The sequence below is a fragment of the Lepisma saccharinum genome, chromosome 9 (genome assembly GCF_977018435.1).
Source record: "Lepisma saccharinum chromosome 9, izLepSacc3.1, whole genome shotgun sequence".
NCBI lineage: Eukaryota > Metazoa > Arthropoda > Insecta > Zygentoma > Lepismatidae > Lepisma > Lepisma saccharinum.
Window position 1 is genome coordinate 34,564,578 of NC_139237.1, and position 16,575 is coordinate 34,581,152.

At 35.4% G+C, this 16,575-nt stretch overlaps 1 protein-coding gene across 4 annotated transcripts in view; it reads left to right on the forward strand.

Moving 5' to 3' along the window:
• PMP34 (Peroxisomal Membrane Protein 34) overlaps positions 1–15,977 on the forward strand; it is a 51,102-nt gene extending 35,125 nt beyond the window's left edge. For all 4 annotated transcript variants that reach the window (XM_083127985.1, XM_083127982.1, XM_083127983.1 and 1 more), the window contains exons 7-9: positions 3,511–3,758; positions 4,931–4,998; positions 8,183–15,977. In XM_083127985.1, coding sequence (XP_082984111.1) covers positions 3,511–3,758; positions 4,931–4,998; positions 8,183–8,339 — 473 coding nt within the window. In that variant the 3' untranslated portion in view covers positions 8,340–15,977. The remainder of the gene's footprint in view (positions 1–3,510; positions 3,759–4,930; positions 4,999–8,182) is intronic.
• The last annotated feature ends 598 nt before the right edge of the window (positions 15,978–16,575 follow it).

The window sequence follows — 16,575 nt, forward strand, 5'->3', positions numbered from 1 at the left end:
TCAGTGCTTAGAAATGCAAACTTTTTTTTACAGCATAAGCTCAAACATGGTCGTTCATTGAATTTTGACAGTTTTTGGGGTTAAATATCTCAGATGGGTCCTCTTGAAAAATTCTGAAATTTCGCATGAATGAAGCCCTTCATGAACCTAACTCACAGTAAAAATCCCAACTTTTAGATTCAACTAGTTTTGGTCAATATGAGGTAATGTATTTAATCTAATTTCTGACGTTGCAAAGTAAAGTTAAACTATATCCCATACTTAAAATAATGAAGTCTTTTCTTTTTTAAATTTGAGTTAAAAAAGCCTCAGAAAATATATTAACAAAGTTTTAATACACTTACCAGAAATTAAATTACAAGGTATGATAATTGAAAATCTGCGAAATCTCATTGCAAAAGGTTAGGTATCCACATCCAGTTGGTATTATGGAATACTGGGCTAAAGGTAGGGGGTTATGACCCCCACCAACCCCTCCTTGGGCACCCCACTGAAATTAGGCTATTTATTTTGGAGGGTTAAAGCTGGTAGGAGATATTATTTTTGTGTTTCCTTTATTTTCCCCCCTCAAGAAAATACATTCCTGGAAGTGGATAGGAGTCCTGCACAGCAGAAGATTCAGAAACATGATTTGATATGATGTAAGGCAAGCCTGGAATTGATCTATGCGTGGACAATCTCTGCCGTCATTCTTCCTTTGCCTAATGTGCCAAGAGTAGTGACTTGCGAATGTTTGTTATCTGAGACTTGAAATGGAGTGTTCTGTAGGATTTTTAACTGGAGAGGACTGTCATAAATATGTACACTTTTGGTAAGGTTCCCAAAGATCTAATTAGTCTTAATGAACTCAGTGAAAATGATAAAACACTTCTTAGGTCAAGACTATAGGCGGATGGCTTAGAGACAATATGCAAATACCATTGAAAATAGTTTTTTATATGGTAAAGTATGTTGTGATCTTCAGAAGTACGATGTAAAGAAAAATTGTAGTAAGGGAATTTTTAAAATCAATTTGCATCATATGGTAAAACCAAAAAAGTGTCAAGTAAGCCTTATACCAGTTAAATCAATATGCCTGACATGTTGGAGTAAAATTTTCATATGTAGAGAAAGTGACTCGCTTAAATGCCAGAATGGAAATGATGTATTTGTGCCAACCCAAGAAAAACTAAAGGAAATGTCTGTTCTGTTTTTGATGTATCTCCTGTTTCAAAACTGAGGAGGCTGATGGCAGAAAAACAATAAAGTGCTCTTGCTCGAAAAACTATTCACATCATACAAGGAGTGCAAAAGAAACTGGAAAGTTGCTTTTCACAAAGTATTAGAACTGAAGAAAAGGAAGGCAAGTGTGACAATCCCTTGCATGGCCAGTACAATCATATAATTGAAATTTTAAGAAGAAAAATGTAAATTAGCGAAAACTAATTTTGAAAAGGTTTGATTGCTACTTCCACTTGGTCAAGAAAAAATATATGTGATGAACTGAAGGTTTCTTGAACCTAATGGTTTTTTTTAGATATTAAGGTTTCTGTAAACTGCTACATGAGCAAAAAAAAAGCCGTGCGCCATGTTGGAAAAATGGCTGACCCAGGAGAACTAAAGACAATATTTTTTTTTGAACATTGGTTTTGATATCTAGAAACATGTACAAACTTATGTACTAAAAATGAAATTTTTCTAAAATGGTCATGCAACCAATTATTTTAAAATTGGTTGATTTGACATAGAATGACCCGGCAGGTTTTCAAGGTCACCCAGGCAGCAGGGAAGGTGATGGTGACCGTGTTTTGGGACAGTAAAAGCATCATACTCGTGGAATTTCTGCTCCAGGGTCACACTGTCACTACAGCCACGTATTCCAGAACCCTGACAAAGTTACGTCAGCCATTCACAGGGAACGTCCAGGTGCTTTGAGTGATGGAGATCTTCTGTTGGATGACAACACTCGTCTACACAGTGCCAATACCACAGTGGCTCACATACAGTCCCTAGGTTGGGAATGACTAGAACATCCAACCTACAGTCTGAATTTGGCACCATCCGACTTTCATCTCTTCGGCCTACTGAAAAATCACCTGGGTGGTCACATGTTCCAGGATATGGAGGAGGTCCATCGGGAGGTTACTAGCTGACTACGACACCAACCACAAACCTTCTTCGCTGCTGGCTTTGAGGGACTCGTGAAACACTGGGACAAGTGCCTAAATGTTCATGGAGATTACGTTGAAAAATAAACCACATTTCATCACGTAACTATTTCAACTTTTCTTTCTATTCCATTTTGTGACTTATATATTGACTTACCCTCGCATATATATATATATAAAGTGAAAGAGGAGAGAGGAAACGCTCACCGGACACACCGGTGAGTGTTTCCTCTCTCCTCTTTCACTTTTTATTTAGCCCTTGTGACCCTCCTTCCTTTTATCCTATCTATTTCTCCTCACACCGATGATGCTATGAAATTAGCGAAAATTTTGAATTTTTCTACTGTCTGGTGAGTGTTTCCTTTTACCTTCTTTGATTTTTACTTAGCCCTTTTGGCCCTCCTTGCTTTTATCCATTATATATATATATATATAATTTACACCAACATTAAGTGTGAAATATAACATCTTGATAATAAAATGTCCATTCCAGAAATCCTGCATCAAATTGGATTGGTAGTTCAGTGGTACAGCATTAGAATAGCAAAGACCCAAAATTGATACTGGATTTAACTTCAAATTTCTTTATTTTTTTAATGAATTAATTAGCAGTAGTAATTGATGTAAACCGTAATGACTTCTGGATTTCAGGAACTGGAAACAGTGTCCGCTTCATTGTGCCGACATCTTTTTTGTCCCCCCTTGTTGCATGTTCTTAATCCTTCTCTGTTTCCATCCATCCTTGATAGTGCTGGTGAGTAACCCTTCAGAGTTTCAATGCGTTACAATGTGCTATGTTTTTTTTATTCTTCCCCTGCTTTTTAACCCTTTCCAAATGACCGAAAGGCATAGCCCATCCTATAATTTACTGTCCAATGATGAGCGATGGGCCTAGCCCGTCATTCTCCATAAAAACCCGTTGTGAATGAACGTCTCTTGTCTTGTTCATGTATGTTGCAACCACCTGTTTCAACCACTCTGACATGTTTCTTCATTGCTGTACTTTACTTGTACTCGTGTTTCATTAAATTGCGCTTTGTTTAGTTTTTACCCTTGAGAATAGCATTTAATAATTTATATCCACATCCACATTGAAAAGAAATTTTAAATATTAACATGCTTAACAACATACTTATTATGATTTTTTTAAAAACAGTAAAAAAAAAAAAAAAAAGGATCTCCAGGGGGAAACTTAGGGTTAAGAGATGAAAACATGTTCCATCCAGAATGTTGTGTGAGAAAATATTTAAGGAACTTCTAGTGATTCAGTCATAAACCCTGGGGAATTTTCCTTGTTCATAACTGCATTTGTTTTATATTTCTGACTATCTAATTTACCCTCTTTTTTGCAACAACAAATCAGATGGCTTGATGAAAATTGCTAAGCAACAAGGCATCACAAAGTTGTGGAGTGGGATGATACCTTCCCTGATATTGGTGTCGAATCCAGCCATCCAGTTCATGACATACGAAGCAATCAAGAGATGGCTTGCGAAGACATATGGCACCGATGCATTCGGAAGTTTGGTGTACTTCTTGGTAGGAGCAGTTTCCAAAGCAATATCAACTGTCATCACTTATCCCTTGCAGCTGCTTCAGTCAAAGCTGAGGGTAGGTCAATTCACATTTCTAGAATGCACATATAATCTATCAATTGCTCTGGCATGTGTAAAAATTGTTGTATTTTTGGGGTGGTTATCAGAGAGTTAGATGTAAATCTATAATCTCTAGGCATGGATTGACATGAAATCTTTACTGATAATGATATAAAATTTAATTGCATAGAAGATTACAGATGCTACATGAAGAACCTAAATGCTTCATTCACCTCTCTGTGTTTCAAAGTTCTTCACTAATCATCATTTATGAGAAAAAATGACAATACATTTGAGTAATTATTTCAGTTTAGACACACATAAGTGATGCGTTATGTAGAAATATATACATTGCAGTTCTCCTATGTGTACATAAACCAAAGGTAAAAATTCATCCCATGCTGGGAGATACCTGGTACCAACCAACCCCATTCGTAGTTCAAAGACAATCTTGTTCCAGGATCACTGATCAATACTATTTCCACACAGGTAAAACAGATGCGAGAAATCAGGTAAACACAGGGCTGGCTCAGTTGCTCAGTGTAATGACATGGTAAGCCAGAGACCCAGCTAAAAAAGAGTTGAAAATCTCCAATGTTAATTATTGTCCCTATTCCATTGAAAAATTATAAAATGTGAAATATCTATTCTTGTTTGTAATCAAAAAGGATTTTCAAAAAAAAATAATCCTATGATTCATTGTTTCATGATAGTTGCTGCTTACGAGGTGCTGGATATGAACTGAAAAGCAACACTGATGTTATCTGCTACCTAAAAAGTAAATTAACATTTTTTTTTGCCCAGAATATGTAGCATATAACATTTACGGATGTAATGAATGTGACTGCACCCCATTTCTTTATTTTGGCCAATGATGCCTTTTCTTGGTAGTGTAAGTCAAACACTGACCTACAATGCAATGTTTTAAAGAAGTAAAGTAAAATCCGTATGATCAAAATATTTAGCGAAGAGTGCTTTATTTTTTCAAGTCATATGTTCAATACTTTTCAAATCTGAAGTGCGAAAAATTAACATCTTTGAAACTTAGTAGAAAAGTTGAGGTTACATTTTCAATCAAGTCCTACTTTTCCCCTTAAAAACTCTACTTTTTGTACAAAGAAACAGAGTATCAGGCCTCGAGGTATAAATATGTTACAGTGATTATTCATCTCTCATTTTCTTTTCTAGCATGGCCACAACTATGAAGGATTATCTTCCAATGCGGGGATGATACAGTTGGCATATTATATACTTAGGTATGTTTCTTTTTCTTCTTTTTCAAATAATGATAGCCCATGCTGTGTCATTAACATTGTAACATTAAACTTGATGAAGGTCATAACATGTACCTTATTGTTAGATTTGAAATTTTTGAATCCACCTGAATCCTTCTTCAGCTAGGGAAAAGACTTGTTAGCAAGATCTTAAATATAGTTGCAACATTATTAAAAGGTAAGGAAAGATACACCATGGATAAACTTCCAGGTGAAAATGTATGGATGGAGTGCAGATAGCCAGACTTTTCTTGAGTGTTCATCTGCATTGCCAACCTCTGTAGCAGTCAGCTCAGCACGATACGATGCCAGGAGTTCCGGGTTCGAATCCTCACCTGAGCATGGGGTGTTCTTTTTGAATGTACCTTCATGAATTTCTTCCTATCATCACTCATCCACAGTGGTGCCAACTTTTGAAAAACATAAACGCGGAGATTTGTTGTATAATTTTGTGCAGTAATACATGTCATAACTAGGCAGAGGATTTGCCCTAAACTGCTTTTTTCTTCCTTGGCCAGAAAATGTAGGCTTTTATGTTTAAAAAACCTCAGGCCAATTCTGAGAGGAATATATGCAATTTATAGTGCCTGTTTTTGCCTGTAATTCGAAATAAAAGAGTCCACTGTATTTGGTAACAACCAGTCAGCAAGTAAATTTTTGGTGGGTTTGAGCTCCACAGGAAAACAATAAGTTGGTGCCACTGCTCATCCTCATCTTTTTGATTAGACAAAATAGGCGGAAAAGGGAAGCAAAATGAACCAAATAAAAAAAATCTGCAATGCATCTTTCTTTGCCTTTTTACCAGGTATCAACCTTATTTAACATCAAGCAAGCAAGGCTTTTTCCATCCTCAAGGAAGGATCCAAATATATAGATCTGAAAACATGGAAATATAAATAAGGCATGTGTGAAGTTTAATGTAAGTTTATTTTGTCATACTTTGGATTAGTTTGTTTATATAGTAAAACCCTGCTGTCAATAAATGAAAAAAGGAAAAACTGAAGGGTAAGGGAGGGATGAAACTCAAGTGCAGAGAAGAAACAATTACACAATTGACTTTTTTTGGTCATATAATAAAAAGAATTTTACATCAGTAAGAAATAATAATACGAATCTCCCCCAAATGCAAGACATTAGTGAAAATTCGTCCCTTGACCGTGGGAAGGGGTGGCTGACTTTAACTGCAGCCTAATAGGCCCAATATAGATGTCTGATTGAGTGGTATCTTCATTTACTTTGTTAATTGACAATTTGCTGCTAGTTTTAGAAATACAGTAAAACCTCATTAATCCAGACTAATGGGGGGATACGTTGACTGGTTTAACGAAAGTCCAGATTAACTGAAATAACCTAAAAGAACAGTAGAAAGTGCATTAAAACTCTGTTCATGGCAAGGAAACCTGTTCATTTTGGTGTATTTAAAGGACATGGACCTAAATACACTATACAGTACAGTGCAGTACAAAGTCTGCAGGAAACAGAATTTCATCAGTGGTTGACTGCCTTTTCTTTGGGAAGTTCTCTTGTTGACTTCTGGCCACATTTTAAACCTTGCATTCTGCATTTTTTTTCTTTGTGTTTGGATTAAGTGAAGTCTGGCTTATCGGGGTCTGGATTAACGAGGTTCTACTGTACAGTGGAATCCTGATTTTACATTCCCAAATTTTACATTTTCCTCCATTATGCATTCAATCTTGATGGTCCAAACATAGTAAAATATTAATAAATGTTCCTCGATTTTACAATTTCCGGTATTTTCTTTTCTTCAGCTTGGTCCCCTGAAAAACGTAAAATCCATGTTCCACTGCATTTTGATGTCAAGGGGGGATTCATCTTTATATACTGTAATCAAAGTGTCATGGATTCAGTTCACATTAAGAGAATGAATGTTTTGGATCCCACTTTAAACTGCACATCCAATCCTGATTAACCCATCAGCAAAAAGTTAACTCAAAACAAGCTTTCTCAAACTTGTGCATTTTTAGACATCAAAACAGGAAGATCGTAATTTAATCTTACATTAATCGATGATTTATTGTTGGATTTAGTAGTCTTGCAGAGTGCAAACACCCCTTCCACGGTCAGTTTCCCTGTAAATAAGTTTCCATCATCTCAGAAGTGGAGCCCCTGAGACATCTGAAAATTTATCAAAATAGTACTGACACAAAGGTTTTCTTTCTGCAATGTATTTTTAGTTGAGTGCATGGTCTAAACCAGCGGTTCTCAAATTTTTTCTCATTGTACTCTTTAGTCGTAACTAAATGTTACATTTTCTCTGAATAGTTGGTGTTTTTTTGGGCTGCCTGACTGGTGGGGCATTTTTGGTACGTTGGAGGCATGTATCTGCAATAAGTGAAATGGCATTCGAGCTGTATGTTGAAAATGGTAAACAAATAAACATTAGAATCCTATGTTTATTATTTTATTAGGTGTTCCTACATTTACAATCTTTATGATTAGTTACAAAAATAAAAATGTGGAACATATATATGCTAAGAAGTACATAAAATACTTTAATTTTTTTTTCCAGAACTATGTATTGAAAAAAAAGTAAATACCTTACTCAAATGTTGCCTGCTCGCATATATATTAACTTCACACAATCTAACAATGCACATGCAAGTTTGGTGCCAATAGATATTATCAGTAGGTAGGAGGTACCAACTGTATTATTGCATCATGCTTATAAACCACCAACAATGTGCCTAGTTGTACTTGTGACGTTTTTTTCACTTTAACAAATGTTTGTGGGTTTTTTAGTTGAAGAATGAAATGGGTAGAGATTTCGAACGTGTATTTTATTTCAAAACATATGAAACAAAGATAAGAGTATCAGTGACAGAATCAGCCTTATTTTCCTGCACAAAACTGGGGAGGCAGGGGTAGTTTACTTTCCCTTGGTACATAAGGTTTAGCATAATGCAAGGGCAAACGTGGGGCAAACCCTAATCTCCGCCACTGCACCTGCAGCAAAAATTTTGTCATGTGGGTATTCTCGACATTTCTCTTCCGAGCTGATCGCATATCCCCTTCAAGTGTCTATGTACCCTTGTACCACAGTTTGAGAATCACTGGTCTAAATCATGAAAGTATATTGGATACAGATACTTATTGTTATAAACATGAGTAAACCCACACCATGAAAATTTATTATTTTTTATTGCAGGAAAAATGGGCCCAAAGGATTGTTCAAGGGAATGGAAGCAAAAATTCTTCAAACTGTCTTAACATCAGCACTCATGTTCATGGCATATGAAAAAATTGCCAGTGTAGTTTTCAAAATAATGTTAGCTCAGAAAATGGTAGCAAAGAATGTAAAATAGACAAGATTGTGTCAAAGAAAAAGAGGAAAATATATCAAAACTAGAGCTGAGCCAATACCATTGTCTCTTATGGACACCAGTACTTGAGCAATGTAACAAGTATTGAATTAGAACAATACCATATCAATTTCCCAAAGCTTTGCTTTAAAATATTCATAAGTTCACATGTGAGGTAATGAGATTATAAAAATGGATGCTTTTAATCACAAAATTAACTCTTTTTTTTTTTCCATACGATACTGGACCACCTAAATTGGTAGGTACAGTGGTATCGGCTTAGCCCTAATCAGAACATATGAATATTGACAAGGAGGTTTTTGAAAGCAATGAACACAACACCATGACCATATTTCCTGAGAGAATTTATTAATAGGCATAGGAGAACACCAAAAGTTTCCAGATTGAAAGACTAATTTAAGACAAATTAATATTATGCAAGGAGTATAATATAATATGTTGCCTTAACATTTCAGAAAATATTCGCCATAACCAGTGTAATTAATAGAAATTCTAAGATTTTTTTTAATGTAATAAGTTTCCGAGTGCATGTTTAATAGTGCATTTGTCTTTTGTAACTGCTATTCATTTCACTATAGCGTGAAAAAACAACAACTTGATTCCCATATTGCCTCTTGATTTTTACCATTATCTGCCTTCCATAACAATCGGTGCGTTCCAAAAGTCTTAACAAAACTAACGAATTCAACGAAGATAACTGGGCTCGTGAACCTGGTGAAACCAGTTATTTTACAGACTTGTGGGATGCTTTAGGCGAAAGTGCAGGTGCACCATTTTGTTCATAGAAAGTTTCTGCATGGCATCCAGTGAAAGTATGTCCTGGCAGAAATACTGCTGATACTGTGACTACGGTAATCACATTGTAAGAACAGTTAAAGCACACTCATCTTGTGCATGTTGCTTCATATCACTGTCTGTTAAAATTATAATACATTTTCCGAACTAGTGCAGTTCGAAGCCATCATGCACGTGCATTGTCTGCAAGCAGCAAATGATTCTCATTGAACAAACCAGCCTCCTGGCCCATGCGTTTCGCGCAAGAACGAAGTTCACGGATCGCATGAAAACTTGGGACAGCATAATGAACCTCACGAAAGCACTTATGGGGCAGCCAGTTGGCATAACTTGTTTAACCCATTAAACTTGTTCGACTTTTCAAAGGCACCCAATGACAGATATCTCCTGACTTTACATGTTATCAGACTAATTTGGGACTTCTTTTCTACAAAATGGAAGAAGCTTTTGGTGTGTGTGTGTGTGAGATAGAGAGAGAGGATGTATTGTATAGCATTGTTCAATGTACTGTGGGGTAGCTGTTAGTCATTATGTACTGAAAAGCATAAAACTGTGATTTTTAGATAGACTTTACTTCATTTCATATGAGAATAGCACAATCAATTATTAATAACTGATTTGTAAATTACTAAGGAAATAGTGTTTTGAGTATTGTTATAGCAATTTAAGGATCTATGAGTTCCTAAAGCAGATTTGAAATTGAAATAACTTAAATCTAATAACATTTCTGCCATGTTAATAACTTGTCTGTTACAAATGTACAACCGTTGAATTGACGACTATGTAACAGTTTTTTGTTTTTTTTATCTAGCCCAACAATTCAATATTTTTTTCTTTTTGTTTATGTAATCAGTTCTACAGTAAACTCTTTCAAAATTCAAATTCATAACTTTTGAAAAAGTTTAAAATGTGTACAGCATAGCAAGGAGCGTGTCTTGAACTATAATTCAGGATGTCTACTCAACAGGAATTCCTTGAATTCTTATAATTCTACATGAATTTTCTTTACAAATGTGAGAGATCATGTCATATAGTACTCAAGGATGCAAATGATATAGAATTCAAAGATTTATTAGTATTTATGTCAATTGGTGGGGGAGGAGGGGCTATAACCTTATTTTTGTCAACTTCTCTTCAAATTAATGCAGTTTAAGTTTCAAACTCACGTTTTTGCATTTAAGATCACCTTTTTTATTATTTTTTCACAGTTCAGTTGAAATTTAACAAGGTAATTTAATTATGTCCATGTTCAGTGCATGTGCAACCTGTGGTAAACTTAAATTACAGAAATTTTAAGCCATGCAAGAATTTCAAATAGGGCACCTAGTCTGGTCATAAATACTGTTACACACTATTTTGTGAATAAATTTAATATGGTTTCAGATTTTTAAATGTTCTTTTAGTATTACATACATTACACACAAATAGCACCAATCAGTTTTCAAAATGTACACTTTTCACCCTCACACAGGCTCGAAGTCCCCCTGGCCAGGCATCTATTGCAGCACGGATGGTCTTGATGGAAAAGTCTGCCCCTGCTGCTATCAAGGAGCACTCTTAACTTTCAATTAAAGGGTGCCTCTTCTTGCAGATACTCCCCTCTAGCTCTGGGCACAGTTTGTAGTCCAAGGTACTGAGATCATGGCTATCAGATGGCCAATCAAAAGTGGAGATGAAATCAAGTACACTGGTCTCCAGTCACCGTCGCGTCATCCTTGCCTTATGAGCTGGGGCAGAATATTTCTTGAACATCCAGGATTCATTGTGAAACATTGTTTGGTTCAACAGTGTCACAAGAAGGTCCAGGACACTTTCCACGTACACTTTCGCACGGCTTTTAAGCCCTTTTCTCAAAAATGAGGCCTGGTGGAACTCTCATAGCTCACCCCCCCCCTCACCAAACCATGACTGAGGAGGGCTGGTGGCATCTCTGATTTTTTGGAACTCTCTCACAAACTTCTCGAGAGTTTGAAGCATACACCCTTTCATTTTGGGGGTTAAAACTTTATTCAGTGGTGAACAATTTCTTATCAGTGAAGAGAATCCTGCAATGCCCATTGGCAACGTACTGCTGCAGGAGCTGTCTCGATTTCAATTCCCTCTGCTGCTTCACTTGTATCGTCAGGAAATTCCCAGTGCTCCACCGGTAAGCTCCAATTCCAAGGTCTTCATTAAGTACCCTGAACATTGATTGTTGTGAAAATGTTCAGCTCCTGTGCCATCATCACTTGCTTCAAAAAGAGATTTTGGCGGATGCGAGCCACCACTGCTTTAACAGTTGCAGCTGTTCATACGGTGTGAAGTCGACCAACTCTTGGGCGATCTTTCGTGCTACCAGTATCAGTAAATCTCTGGATTGTCCGTCACACAAACCTTTTGCTGATTTTCGGGATTTTTAGGGGCTGGAAAATCTCAGTGAGTGACTTCCCAACCATATGCAGAGCAATTAAGGCTACTCTGTTTTCATATTCGTCCCACTCCATGCTAAGCACAAGAAGATGCACGCTTGCTCTTTCACAGCTGAACACACAATGGTCAGGAGTGAACTTCAGCACAAGCTTGGTTCATGAGCCTGACTACCGGATGTACAGTCCAAGCCGAAAGTTTGTAACAGTATTTATGGCCAGACTAGGTATATAAGAATATTATAGGCTGATCAAAACTCTTTTGAAGATAAATTAAGTTTCTTCCAAAGAATGACTGGACAGAGTGGAGAGAGATCTTCATGATATTTGAATCTGTTGAACCAAGTTTGTGTTTAGTAATTTTTTTAGCATTACATGTGTAGTGATATATGGCCATCATATCTACTATATTGTTTTCCTAGATAATAACAAGACTAGTGTAATTTTTGAAAGGCAGTTCTTTTCTAAGCATGGGCAGATTAAGGAGGTGCATGGAGAGTGCAGTGAACCTTCCGAAGACATCTAACACAGGGACAGCACCAGAAGAAGAAAGAAATTCTCCCAGAAGGATGAAAATATTTCCTCTAACTACGAAATAAAAAATTCATATGTGGGCAAAGGAGCATTTATTTATCTAGAATTGCTTGCTTTTGGGGGAGAGTCATTTGTGTCACCATCACTGACTAGTTGATCTAAAAATTACTCCTTTACACATATCCCTGAGATGGGTAAGAAAATATCAATTAACAATAGTAAATGGCCATCTCCATTGTTGAAGGTGATCACATCCTCCATGAAACAATCACTGAACCATCAATTAATAAAATGTTATAAATTAATGTAATCAATAGCTATCTCCCAAGTTTTAAATTAGAAAGTTGTGCTCGCCGAGTTACTCCTTTCGAAATCCAAAATTAGATGATTGCTCCAGTTACGTCCTGCTCTTGAAGGACTCTTTGAAGTCTAAAAGTAGGCGATCAACCGAAGATGATATCTAAAACTAAACCTTGGATGAACGTAGCAGTTGAGTTAAAAAACAATGACCAGCCTCCCATTGGAAATAGTCCTTGAACTGCCACTGTTTTTACTTTAACACTCATCACGATCGTACATTAATTACGGAGGTAAATGAATCATTTGGTTCTTCATGAAATTCTCACCACTCAATTGGATTGAAACTTTACCACTATCAGTAAAAATGTCATATTGGCGAATCCCTAATTTCACCTTTGACATACTAGATAATAAAATAAAACCACTCTTTACAGTGTCTGCAAACAGGGTGGCTACTTGCCGAGAATTCTGCTTAAATTATTGGCTCCGGGAATTATGTGTGAATTTTTCTCCGTAGACATGAAAAAATTGCAACTTTTATTAATCCAAAACCCATTCAATTTATACATATTTATAAATGCCCTGGGGCAATTTTTTTTTAGTTTAGCTTTCATTTTTGTTGAGGAAGGAAAATAAAACAATTCTCTCAACCAGTTTATTTTGTTGCAGATATATTGCAGAACAATATATCTTACGGATGGAAGATTATTGCAAGATAGGACACATTGAAGTTGATTACTTAAATTTGAGTTTGAAATTCTTATACAATTAACAATTTTTCGTAGATTAGAATATAAACCGTAACATTTGTGACTTGTGTTTATAGATTTATTTCGAGTCTGAACATGTGAAATGACAAAAGTAAACTCCGCATCTAAAATTTAACGTTTAATTAAATTGAATTAGAATTTTTGGATAAAATTGGAATCGCACAGACCCTTTATATTCTTGATATATTTGTGTGTAAATGTGTGGGTGGTGAGAGGCAGTAATACGTAAGGTTGAAATTTAGAAAACAGTGCTTGTACCCTTGAATATTTGGGCCCCTCTCCTTGAAAACAGGAATTATACTTGAATTTTATCATGGTGCTAGAGGGGCCACCCTGGCAAATCATATCTGACCTGTATATATTTTTACTAAGCATAGACTGAAATGAAATTTTTACTGATACCAATAAAGTAGATAAAATTTAATATAAAATTGCAAACGTTCTGTGGAAACCCTAATTAACATGTGTAACCAGGTGACTGCAAAGCTTCTGTCTTTTAAAAAAAGAATTACGTATTTAGTACATATCCTACAAAAATTTGTAAAAATAACTGCAATTTTGCACTGTATTACAGGATATTCATAGATGTACTGGTCTGTAAACATCATTAGCATTTTCACTGATATACCAGCATGGGCCAATATTAATAAGAGTGGCCCAATGTTTATACCATTAGCAGGGCTTGACTAAGTTTAGTTGAAATTTCCAATTTGGATATCCAGATGATCTGTAGTGCATATGATGGCCAGTTTAAACCCATTTTGTTTGAATGATTTGTAGGGCTGAGCCGATACCGATGCCAGTGGTATACGTATTGGAAAGTTTCGATTGGAATTCATCTACCGATGCCAGCAGATACTTTTCTGACATATTTGTCTTTCACAAGGTCTAAAATGCAAAAATTCTGCACAACACTTTCACAGAGTGTAATTATCCTGGAAATTATGCAAAATTCAATCTTCATTTTTATTTTCACCAATTTTGCATGAAAAACTGGATTTTGTGATTACATAACATCAATTTTAATATTCTGATTTAATTCTTGAATATTATAATGCAACTTTCTTGGTAAAATGATGCATATAATTGTAGAATAATATTTACACACCAGTATTGATCAATACTTTGAACAAATTTTAATTATTCAAATTTTCAAGTGTCTGCATCGGTATCAGTGGGAATCGGTGAGAGTATTGGCATCGGTATCTATATCAGTTCAAAGTGATATCGGCCCAGCTCTAATGATTTGTTTTTGTTATGGTTTAATTTTGTTATTTGTATCATATTGTTCTGTATTCAATATTAAGCATTTAATTGTTTTGTCTTTTCGTTATGTTTAGTTGTTATAAAAGAAACACAACTAGAAAAGCATTACTTTGTTGTTGTTATTCTGTGCATTTTATATTGTGCAATTTTGTTTTTACGTCATTTCTAGAGCCCGGAAGTTCAGGCATTTATTTTCGTTAAAATAGGCAGGCAAAAAGGCATTTATGTGGAAAATAGGCACAAAAAATTAAAAAAGTCAAAATAAACCGAAAAAGGCACATTTGGAAAGTGCCTACTTTTATCTATAATTTCTGTCAAAATGTTAAAATCTACATTGGGAAGAGCATTTCAATTTTCTCCGTCTTGATTGCACATAACTACAAGGTGTTTTTTAAGTTCTCAACATTCATTGAGAGTCGTCTGTCAGAGATAATGTTTTTCATAATAGAAAATGATCTTTCTACTGCGACAGAAGTTATTGGAGCATACATAAAACAAGCTAATGTAGCTGGACTCATTTTGGGTAACAGCATTTTCACCTTTTAGAATATCACAAATTGTTTTCAATTGTTTCAGGTCCTCATTTGCACTCACTACCCGTTAGCACTTTTCCGCAACAGCTGACCCCTTTTCTCTTGGCACTTCCATCATCTGCTGCATAGATTCCTCGTAGATTTTCAGTGATGCTATAATTGTAATTGTCTCTGGCAATGCACCATAATGTGCAAAAATAAACTTGAATAGCACAAGAGTTTTTTCACTTCACGAATAGAAGCCGCTTCATTTTCTGGAAGAGCATCTATCACCTCACTGATTTTTTCAAGGTTGTTAGCATAATATATAGCTGCTGATATCCAGTTTCCCCATCTCGTCAAGACTGGTTGCGGAGGAAAACTAAGCTCAGATGCAACTTCCTTAAATTTTTGGGTTCAAGAGGGAGATTTCAGAAATATCTTCTTTGTGTTCGAAATCAACCTGTCCACTTCAGCAGGCAATCATGCACAAGGAGATGTTAACCGAAAGGCAATATCTTAACTGAGCATGAAATACATTTTTCTCACACTTTTCTCCTTCAGCAATGTTGAAACATGCATGAGTTCAATATTACTTAAATAAGGCGAAAATTATTCACATAATAAACGGAAGAAAAATAAATGCCAACAACGTTTTTTTGGGAGAAAAGTAATTTATATACACATTTTTTTTTAAAAAAAATGGTCAAATTTCATTGAAAAAGGCATTATAATTAAAAATAGGCAGTGGGGTGCCAAATAGGCAAAATGAAAAGGCTTCTAAAACATTCGAAACAATATAAGAAACGTATATCCGAAAACATTTTATCAATATATGCAGTAGATAAAAAGAGGCATTTTGCCAAACTTCCGGGCTCTAGTCATTTCCATGTACATCTATATCTAAATATTTCCAGAAGTCCGATATAAAATCGAAGCAGCATTGTGAGAATAATAATATATTTTAAATATTAAATGCACATTCAAAAATACTACAGAATAAGCACTGCATCTGAAAGATGCCCAATATATATATATATATATATGTACAAACTGCAGTTAGTAGTTTCAAAAGGATAGGTTGGTTAGAACATGCCAGATTTTCTTGTGCATGTGCAGCACAATATTGGAAATAATAACTGTGCCTCAGGAATATAAAATCAAAGAGCAACCTGCTGTTGTGTATGTTGGGGGGTAAAAGTACTTCTTGCATAGGATATTCAAAGAAATGCTGCTTGTTTACAGTGAGAAGTGTTTGTATACAATGAAATCTATAATTCCAAGGATACTTAAAAGTTACAATGAAGATTGACTTGCCACTCTTGTTGAGATTGCAACAAAAGATAAATGAGCAAAATAAAATCACATGTACCTTGTTTTGTCCTCCGAACTTTTGGATTAACATTGATCCTTCGGCAATGAGAGAAAAGAATGAGATATGGAAGCATTAAAATAGTTTAAAAAGGGAAAAAAAACTAACTTATTGTCTTGATCATGTCGCTGAACTGACCAGCCATTTCTTGTAGCTACATCAGTACATGTCTGATTTTATTTAAGTTTTTAATATGTTGACACGTGTAATAAAATACCACCAAATTTTTAGCTTAGAAAATACAAAATTGATGAGGTAGGCATT